We start from the raw sequence: 10,759 nt of genomic DNA, 5'->3' as shown, positions 1-10,759 counted from the left end.
TCCTTTTAGACCTTATGTCTTTTCTTCACTTACAGTTTTTCCTTAGAACAAATTCGCTATAACTGTTCATCTTTAGAAAATGTTTCCATTCATTCCCTACACCAACAAATCTCTCTCTCTTTTTCTTTCTGGACACCTATGGTACTACTCCCAAGGCATTAATTTAAGCATGTGCATAAGTCTTTGGAGGATAAGGGCCTTATTTAAGTTCTGATTTGGCTTTGAGATACAGACCGATACTTATGCCTGCTTGGAGTCCAGTTGAAGTGATTAGGGTTATGCATGAGTCTGTCCAAGTAGATCCAATTGCATTTGCAGGATAGGGGTGGATGGTCTTTGTCCTCTCTGCCATCCATTCCAATTTCCTGAGTCTTCTTGATTTAAAGAAACTTGAGCCTGGGTCCTGCTCTCCCTCCAGCTCAGAGCGAGATAAGAATCTTGGCTCGGATCAACTGGATAAGGAATATAAAGTGATGGTTTTCATTCTTCATTATGTTTTGGCAGATTCAAGCTGTCAGTTTGCGACGGGCAGGATCTCAGTTGGGGTTTGTTTGAGATTTTTTAAATGGTATCTCAGCAAATCACACACACAAAATCTTACATCACCATAACAACAACAATAAAAACCCCAAACCAAACCCCCAGCTTTGAAAAAGAATCCACAGCCTGACAGTCTCCCTTCCTCAGCGGGTTAGCTTTTCAGTCTGTAGTGATTTGGTTGGTGTGTTTTTGTTATGGGATGAAGATTCATTGCTGGATGTGCTATTTCATTTCATGGCCTGTGTGCGCTTAAACCTGGTGCCAGGTGCCTGACAGATTCGAACAAAGGCCACTCCCTTCAGCCTTTAGGTTTCAGAGAGTTGCAGCCGGGTTAGTCTGTATTTGCAAAAAGAACAGGAGTACTTGTGGCACCTTAGAGACTAAGAAATGTATTTGAGCATAAGCTTTAGTGGGCTAAAACCCACTTCATCCGATGTATGCAGTGGCTGTAGCCCATGAAAGCTTATGTTCAAATAAATATGAATAAATAAATAAAATAAAAATAAATTTGTTAGTCTCTAAGGTGCCACACTTACTCCTGTTCCCTTCAGCCTGACAGTTCTCCGGGGGACAGGGACTGTGTCCCCCAATTTGTCCCTACAGCACCGAGCACCGGCAGGAGAAGCCAGGACATTGAAGCACCCCACAGTACAAAACCCGCCAGCGGCTTTGTCTCTGACCCACCCTGACGGACACGACGCGGACCCCACAGCTCTGCATGCAAACGTGCCCGCGTTCCCGCCCCGCTGCTGAGGACCCAGCCGGGCCGAACAGGTGGGTGCAGGGCGCGGGCCGCGGCGGCGGCTCCTTTAAGGGCGGGTTTCCTGCGGCGGCCGGAGAGTCACAGCGGATCGCTGCGGGGAGCCGCGTCACGTGAGCTCAGTCTTGTGACTGGCCCGAGCGCTGGGAGCCGCCGCGGCCGCGGGCGCGTTGCTGCTGCTGTCTGGGGGCGCCTGGGCTCCGGTCCCCCCGCGGATGCGCTGGGGGTGGGGGCGGCTGGCTTGGCCGAGAGCCCCTCTCTAGCGGCGCGCTCCCCCCTCCGGCCGCGGGGCGGCACAGGGAAAGTTGGGCGCCGCTTCCTCTCCCCGCGGGGTCCGTGCGCTGCTCCCCGCCCCGGGGGCGCCTCGCCGCCTCCCAGCATGGATAACAAGCCTCTTCTGCAGGAGCGGCCCCCCGCCTACACCCCGGCCCCGCAGGGGGGCGACTACGGACAGAGCAACTACGGGGCCATCCCTCCTCCTCAGCCGGGCTTCCAGCCTCCTCCGCCCTACCTCTACCCCAGCGCTGCTGCTGCTGCCGCCCCTGCAGGTGGGTCGCTGGCCGGGCCGGGGGGCGAGGCCTGGAGCCGGGCGCTTCTGCAAAGGGCCCTGTTTTAAGTCTTAGGCGGCGTGCCCCTGGCTCTGCTCCGGGAGGGGTGGGGATGGGAGACGTAAAACAAACTTTGCAGAACTTTGCGAGCTGCAGTGTGCAAGCCCCGCTGTGGGCTTGGTGTGTAGCTCTAATCCGGCGGGGAGGGGGAGTGTGTGTGTATAAGGGGGGGGGGTCTTTCTAGTGGCTGTTGCCGTGTGTAAATGAAAAACTAGCCTGGAAAGGGGAAATGTGTTACTAAAGCCTTGCGAGCAAATACATCCTCCCTCTTCCTTTCCTCCCACCGCCATTGAAATCAGTCATCATAAGTCCGGGGATTGCTGTGCTCCAGAAGTCAAAGCAATTCCACACAAGCCTTTCTCTCGTCTGCTGGACTCGAAAGTCGAACAAAAACTCTTCTGTTGAAGTCGAGTTAAATATCCTACATGGCTATGCCAATAGAAGGGCTGTGGCGCTCTGGTTGCTAGAGACACTAGGTCTCTTGGAAAAAGTTTTGTGGCCTGTCAAACCAAAACCTAGGTGCTGATGTGTGAAACCATGGTGTTGCGCTGTAGCAGGAGAAATTCACAGTCACTTTGCTAGACAGCTGTGTGCCACTTCCCTGTAAAAAACGTATGTCACTTTGCCCTCAGTGGCTTGGTTAATACTCAAGCTGGAGTAGAAAACAAGTTGGTCAGGAGTGCCAGATATTAAAAAACTCCTCCCTTTCTTCCCACTTAAGACTGTTTGTAGGGTGCAATGTGCTCCTTTTTATTTACCTAGCTGTATTTGTGTTCTGCTGTCACTAACAACTGAGATACTGTGCTGCCATTATTTTGAAGGGGGATGGAATTATCAGGACTTCATACAGAGATGCACACATTAGCACCTGGTGTTTGACTTCCTCGTCCCAAAGCTACAATTTACCATGCACACATTCTCCCTGCTCCTCTGATTAAATGTGGTGTTTTCTAACGTAAATTCACTGTTAGGTTCTGAAATCTCTCTGGAACTGAGCGTAACCCATTCTATTGACTGTGAAATTAGTATGACTTGGATCTAGCTAAAGAAACAAAACTAGACTATTGACAGTTTCTCAGTGGAAATTCCATTCCTCCCCCCTCCAACATTTGAAGAAAAACTAGTGCATCAAGTAAGTACTTAACCCCAGATCCTGTAAAGACTCGAAAATATACCGTACTTCATGCATTGTGAGTAGTCTCAAGTGACTTCAATGGAACTATTCACCGTGCATAAAGTTAAGCACGTGCCTTTAGGCTTGGCACCATAGATATTTGATTACTGTTTACTTAGTAAGTCAGAGCACACTCACCCACAAAACCCCCAAGAATTATTTTTGACTTTTTTTTTTTTTTTTTTAACTAGTACACTTTATGGATTTCCTGTGATTCCTTAAATTAAATCTGATTCTGCCCTTATTCATTTAGAAATTCCCCAAAACATCACAACTTGGATGATGTAAGGAGCTTCATCTTCTGATGTCATAATAGCCCAGTTTCTCTATTTGGCAGGCTATGTCATTGCATAGTCTCTTGCTAAACAACAAGCTTGTAATTGTTGTCCTTGCATTTCTGAGGCTTAGGTAGTAATGATTTACAAACAGTTTGCTTTCTAAATACAGTTGTTAGAACACGCACAAGCTTGCTGGCCAGGTTGGGACTTCCAAGCAATTTCACTTCTCAGTTTTCAAGATGTCTCATCCATTTCTTTACCTCTACCTCTTTCTCTCCACTCCTGCTATTGTATGTTAGTCACGGTTTAACTAATGTGGAAATTTGCAGGCTGGTAACCAGAGAAACACTGCATCCTGTCTCCACCAGTTTGGATGCCTAAAACTGAAAATTGTGACCTTTGTTCAGTTAAACTGTTTTTTCATCGTCTTCTCCAGTAACATTAAAACACACTCTTTGAAGTTAATTATTAGCTTTATGTGCATTTTAGACTGTGAAATTGTATTAGATATTTAGGCCTATGAAACAATTTTGCAAAGACATGCTAATTAGCAGGGTCGGCTCCAGCTTTTTTGCTGCCCCAAGTGGCAAAGGGCAGGGGGAAGAAACCCGCGATCAGCAGCACTTCAGTGGCTGCTCTACTGTGCTGCTTCGTCCTTTGGCGGCAATTCAGCAGCAGGTCCCTCAGTCCCTCTTGGAGGGAAGGACCTGCTGCCGAATTGCCGCCGAAGACCCAGCTTGCTGTGCTGGTGCCTGGAGCCAGCGCTGCTAATTTAACATGTCCCTTTTGGAAGGATTTGTTCCAGCTCTACCTCTGATTCAGGTTCGTGTGTGTGCTCTCTCAAGTCCTGAGGAATACACCTTTTGGGGTCACGGTTTTGTCACATACAATGAATTTAAGTGTTTTATTCAGATTATAGTTCTGTTGCTTTGTTTGTTAAGCAGATCTTGGGTCATATCTAGAAACTTCTGCCTACATAGCTATGTTGGGTGGGAGGGGAGAGAAGAGATGCTGTGCTGGTATAAACCCTTGGTGTATGCATGGTAAAACCAGCAGAACTGTGCTTTTGCTTATATATGCCTCTGCCCCAATATAATGTGACCTGATATAACACGAATTTGGATATAACATGGTAAAGCAGTGCTCCGAGGGAGCAGGGCTGTGTGCTCCGGCAGATCAAAGCAAGTTCAGTATAATACTGTTTTACCTATAACACGGTAAGATTATTTTTGGCTCCCGAGGACAGCGTTCTATCGGGGTAGAGGTGTAGTTTGTTTTGTTGGGTAGTGGGTTAGTGGCTGGAATAAGTTATAAAGCACAATTTTGCTGGTATAAGAGATGTGCACACCAAGAGGTCATTGCTGGTGTAGTATACCTATATAACTATAATGGCAAAGTGCTTCTTCTGTAGAATTGATCCTAAGCTATCAAGTGTCTTTCTGTTGTGGAAAATGAAATCTACCTTTCCAAGTTACCATTGTCTAAGGAATCGTTGTCCTTTATCTGTTTTTAAAAACAAAACCTCCTGCTTTATGACCAGAGGTTCACTTACATTTCTCTTTATTCTAGGATATGCTGCACCACCGCCACAGCATAACTATCCCAACATGTACACCATCATTCAACAGCCAGCTACCACCACCTCCGTTGTAGTGGTTGGAGGTTGCCCTGCCTGCAGGTACAGTTCTCTCCAGTTGTTTTTCAGCTTTTAAAATAAATTGCAGATCTCCAGCCTTGAAACCACAGACATCTTTGTTTTAAAATCAAAATGAAATTAGTTGAATATTGATACATAAAGGAATGGTGGGATGCGCTCACTCATCCCATTCAACCGTAACACTGGAATGAAACTTTGTTTGGTTATGACCACAGTCCCTTTTGTCACCTACCATTGCCATAGAAAGGACTCCTACCTACACAATACCCACATTTGGGATCCTAGCCAGCTCTGTTGATTTTTCCCTTCTCTAGGCTGATGAAGAAAACATGGCTTTTTCCTTCCCTTGTACGTACTTTAAGCTATGGCTGAAGGAATGGGCAGTGCTCTCTTGGCAGGGGTGGTTTCTTGTTTGTATTGGTACAATATTGATGATTCTAGGAGTGTGGAAGTCTGCTTGCTGCGGAAGAGTTGGCAGATAAAAAAACATAGGGGGCTTGCAGCAAGGTGTTAACCCAAGATGGAGCATGGGAGTCAGAAAAGATTAATTGCAAGTTCCTTCACTAATTAATAAGACAAAACTCTCTTTATTTTTTTAATATTAAACCACTGTTTCTCACTGAAGAGACGTTATGATGCTCTAAAGAAAAGGATAGCGAATACTGGACATATGCCACCATATAAATTATGCTTCCTCTCCTGGACTACTGTGTTCAGTTCTGGTCAGCGCAGGTCCAAAAGAATATGAGAGAGAGAGCATATTCACAAGAGATGACAAGATCGGATCATTTCTGAGGTTTATCCTGGGCTTGCTTTATGATCCGTCTTCCCACTTGGAACTGTGGCTTGCTGTGCTCCTTCTACTTCCGCTGAAGTGCGTGAGAGTTGTACTTTCAGGATCTTGCCCGGGAGCAGCAGGTTGCAGGATCGAGCCTTTATTCAGAGATCTGTGCTTGGGAGATGGACCCACCAGAATAGCAAAGTGGTATCGAGCACTGTTGTGCTAGAGTAATGTTCTAATGAGTCTCAACACAGTAATAAGATGATATGAATGAAGCATCCTATAACCTTTGTGGAATGGAATTGTACTGTGGGGAATCAGAGCCTGCCTTCTAAGTCTGACCTCTTCCTAGAAAGGTGGATCCAAAAGATGGAGGCTCCTAGAATGCTGTGTAAGGGCTGATGCTGTTGAACTGCATCAGTTTATGCTGAAACTGTAGCAGCTAGATATTAGATGCATATTTTTAACAGTGAAGGTAACTAACCATTGGACTGCTTAGTTGGGGATGTGGTAGATTCTCCATCACTTGAAGCTGTTAAATCAAGATGGGAGGTCTTTCTAAAAGATGTTCTAACTTAACCAGAAAATAGAGCTTGATAGAATGTCACTTAGTAACTCCTCTATGTCCTTCTCTATATAGGAAGTGAGACAAGAATGATCATAATGGTCTCCTCTTGCCTTAACACCTGTGAATCTGAAAGGGAATTTAACTTGAAAATAGTGAATCTTCTGCACTAGACTAAACATTTCTCTTTCTGTTAGTAACTCCCTCAGCATGGTATGGAGGATTCCTTGGAAGCTTCAGATCTGAAAATGTAACCTCTAGTGCAAAATCCCTTTCTAGGCAGTGAAACTTGCTTGAACACCATCCTTGTGCTGAGCATTGCTCAGGCTTTTGGAAGTGTTCACTGTTCGGTCCAGACGTGTAGTGTGCTGGGTGGTGGTGCTGATTTGATAAGATGAAGACTGAGCCTTGCAGAAATCAGTGTTAAATCTTTGCTTAAATAGAGTCCCTCTTCTAAAGTGCCTACATGCCTCTCTAATGGACACATCTGATGCTCCACATGCTTATTTTCCACTGTCTGATTATTCTCTACAGAGGATAGGAGCAAGAAATTTTAGCTTAGTCTCCTCTGTGAGATAGGATCCTGAGAATCCCTTTCCCGCTAGATTAAAATCTACTGCTTCTGCCTTAACGCCTAAGGCTCTGTTTCAGCCTACAAAAAAGGACTGCGTTGGGAGGGAGAATATATTTACTCAAAGATACAATGATTACTCTGCAGGGCCCTTTTTAGCTTCTATAAGATGCATACTCAGTTGTAGGAAGTGAACCCTTGGGACCAGTAGCCATATCCACAGATAGGCTGATACCAAATCAGCACCTTGCTAGCCTTTTTTAATGAAGTACTTGAACTGCTATAGTGCACCTGGCATCAGAAGTGGTAAAAGCTGTGTAAATGTGTGAATGGGCAATAGAATACGAAAACTTGAATACTCCTGCTTTGACTAGCTGTGGGATTGATAGTCTTATATTGGGATCTCTCCTCAGAAAAGAGACTGGGGTTGTGTGCAGGGAGAAGGAATGGAAGCTCAATCCGTTCTGGGAAGCATGGGGTATCAAGGAACTCCCACCATGAGACATAAGGGTTGCTGTCTTGTCTGAATCATCTATGCCTCTAGCTAACTTGACTTTTCAAGGAGTGTGCAGCGATGTTATTCCTAGGCCTGAAAATTTTTTTGCAGAGATGTTGTCTAAGCCAGTTCTCAACTTTTCCAGACTACTGTACCCCTTGCCAGGAGGCTGATTGTCTTGCGTACCCCAAATTTCACCTCACTTAAACTACTAGCTTACAAAACAAGACCAAAAAATACAGAAGTGTCACAGCATGCATGCTTTCTCATTTTTACCATAGAATTATAAAATTGATACACACACACACACACATTGAGAAACACTGATATAGCACATAGAGCAGTATAAACAGTCATTGTCTGTGTGAAGTTTTAGTTTGTACGGACTTTACTAGTGCTTTTTATGTGGCCTGTTGTAAAACTAGGCAAATACCTAGATGAGTTGACATACCCTCTGGAAGACCTCATGTACTCACAGGGTATGCATGCCCCTTTTTGAGAACCACTGGTCTAAAGCTGATATGTCTTGGTCTTTCCTTGGTCCTCGAAAATTTTTGTCCCAGTTGCATCTTTAGAATACTGAAAAGATGGCATAAATCAACAACAACCAAATACTGTAGCATATGATGGATTGGAGAAAGAACCACAAGATCATGATGCTAAAATGAACAGTGCTGTGATACCCTTGGCTATATTGTTCAACTCAGAATTAGTCAGACTCGAGACAGGAGAAATTGCCACTGATTTTGTTACATTTAGAACTCTTACATTTATTTTCCCCTGCAATAGCTGAGAATCTGAGTGTAAAACTGGTAGAGGAGTGTAAATATGCTCTGTTTAATCCAGTAATCTAGTTAGGATGTGATTTTTGGATATTTCACACACTTGATAGTGACTTTGTTAGGAAATCTTGTAGTGGGCACACTAATTTTTGTGGGGTTTCATAGATACTGAACTGTGTATTGACTCTGCGTGTACTAGCACTACAAATTGGGTTATTGAGGCTCTAGAGACTAACTTTAAATATCCTCATTTTTGCATATTTGATCCACATTTGTGCATTTTAGCTGATTGTAACTTGTCTGAATGGGAGAGGATGTTGTATCCAATATGTGTGTACATGTATTACACTGTATAGGATGTGGGTAACTAATATAAAATGGTTTAAGGCTATTTTTTAAAATCATAAGTTGCATATAATATACAATATAATATATTCAACTTATGGTGGTTTTTAAAAAAAAAAAAATCCAAACCCCTCAAACCAGCTTTCCTTTCATGACACCTTAAGTCATGTTGCCAGAAAGGGTCCTGCCACGTTAAGAGGTAGACAAAATAATTGTTTGCAGATTTGTCTTGCTTGCAGCTGTGGGGGAACATAATTTATAGTGAGTGTTCTTACCATTATGAGATGATGAATTAGCACCTTCAGTTATAGCTGTGGGATATAAATTTCTCATCAGGGTGTGGGTGTATGTGTAAATGCTGCTTATCCAAACAAACAAGAGTTGCCCCCGTCCAGGACACTCGCACTGTCAGAGGCCAGACTCCTTCACCGAGATCAGATACATACAGTATTTGCTCTGGAATGACTCCATATGAAGCCAGTCAGGACTCTGGGGTAGGATGCCTTCCCTCTCTGAGCATACTGTCTCCAGGGCAAGAAACTTACACAACTTTGGCCTTCCTGGGACTGATCTTGGAGCATTCAGCATCCCCGCTTTACACCGTGCGCTTCCCACAGCGAGTCCGCACCAGAGGGACTCGTAGGGAAGCCAGAAGGCCCTGCATCCCAGCTATGCGGTCAGACGTAACTCTTGGCCAGTGTAATACAGAAGGTTTATTTGTAGACAGGACCACAGCATAGAACAGAACTTGTTGTTACAGACATCAGTGACTTTCAGCCAAGTCCATCTTGAGAATCCTCGGTCAGACACCTTGGGTTCTCCCCCGCTTCTTTGAGTCCTCCAAGCAGACTGTCAGCCTCCAGCTACCTGACCTCTGACACCCCCCTGTTGCTCCTCCTCCTTCTCTTTGTCTTGCTTCCCGGCCAAAAGTGTCACCTGGTCGTACCCCCCTTGTGGGTCTCGGGTTACATAGCTGCAAATAGCTGGGCAGTCTCACCTGCCCTGAGGGCCTCAGCAGAGTCACACACCCAATTCCCACTACTTAAGTATTGGTGCAGTACCCAGGGAAAGTAAGGTACACTAGGACAGTAAGACTCACATACATAGCAAGACAGACAAAACCCCCACTTCGTCACAATGCTGCTTATCCAAACAAACAAAAGTTGCCTCTACCCAGAACACTTGCTCTGTCAGAGGCCAGACTTCTTCAGCGAAATCAGATACATACAGTACTTGTTTGCCCTCTGGATCTATTTTGAGATCATATTCTACTTATTGCCACAAGTCTTACTATCCTGAGTGATTATCATGGCATAGTAAGTTAGCTGCAGGAAGGAAGGACTGTAGGCTGAAATTGTGAAACGTGTCTAAAACTAGGCACTTCTCGATAAAAATGCCCAGATCTTAGAGGTGAGTAACATGAGCAGTACACCCAACTGGCCTTAATGTGGGTGTAGTTGTTGTGTTTTTTGTGTAAATCTGAAATACTACCACCTTGTGATGGGTATACAGATACTATTTCCAAACAGTGAGGTAACTCTTGTGCGTTTCACGTCTTGCCTTGGCATGGTAAGTCATTCCTTAATCAGGTCTTCAGCGTGATCCAGTGCTTGTGAAGCAATGCAGAACCAGCAGCTGCTCAGCACTGACACTGCAGTGCTTATACACACGTTTCCTAATGCACATGATGGTAGTGCCTAGAGACCACCTTCCCATTGTGCTAGGCACTGTGTAGGCATAACTGTATCTCTTCTCTTGTCCCTCCTCACCACAGCCTCAATATAGATTCATAGACTCTAGGACTGGAAGAGACCTCGAGAGGTCATTGAGTCCCGTCCCCTGCCCTCATGGCAGGACCAGAACAATATCTAGAACTTTAATGAACTCTGAGCAGTGTGTGTCATTCTTGGGAATCTGTTGTCAATTAAATCACTTACTGCTTGCAAATGAAATGTTCAAGGGATACTGTCAATCTAGTCTTGCCTCTGAACCATTTTGTATCTCCAAGAACAGCTTGAATCATTAAAGCTGCAAACTTTACAAATCTAGCTTCTTGCCATGCAGTCGCTCATTTGTCCTAACTAAGAAATGCCTGTCTACATTGCTCCTTGGCAGTGTGCTTCCCAGCATGGGTAGGCAGACCAGCAGTAGCTCTGTTTGAACTAGCTCTGTTTGAACAAAAAAAGCAGTGTGGCAGTGGTG

General features: G+C 44.8%; 1 protein-coding gene across 1 annotated transcript in view; it reads left to right on the top strand.

The window, feature by feature from the left end:
- Positions 1-1,446: 1,446 nt before the first annotated feature.
- BRI3 (brain protein I3) overlaps positions 1,447-10,759 on the top strand; it is a 30,381-nt gene continuing 21,068 nt past the window's right edge. The window contains exons 1-2 of the mRNA XM_050966774.1: positions 1,447-1,848; positions 4,930-5,038. Of these exons, the coding sequence (XP_050822731.1) occupies positions 1,680-1,848; positions 4,930-5,038 (278 nt within the window). The 5' untranslated portion in view covers positions 1,447-1,679. The remainder of the gene's footprint in view (positions 1,849-4,929; positions 5,039-10,759) is intronic.

The sequence above is a fragment of the Gopherus flavomarginatus genome, chromosome 9 (assembly GCF_025201925.1).
Source record: "Gopherus flavomarginatus isolate rGopFla2 chromosome 9, rGopFla2.mat.asm, whole genome shotgun sequence".
In the NCBI taxonomy this organism is placed as follows: domain Eukaryota; kingdom Metazoa; phylum Chordata; order Testudines; family Testudinidae; genus Gopherus; species Gopherus flavomarginatus.
The sequence above is the reverse complement of the archived record's forward strand: the minus strand, read 5'-3'. Positions and strand labels throughout refer to the sequence as shown.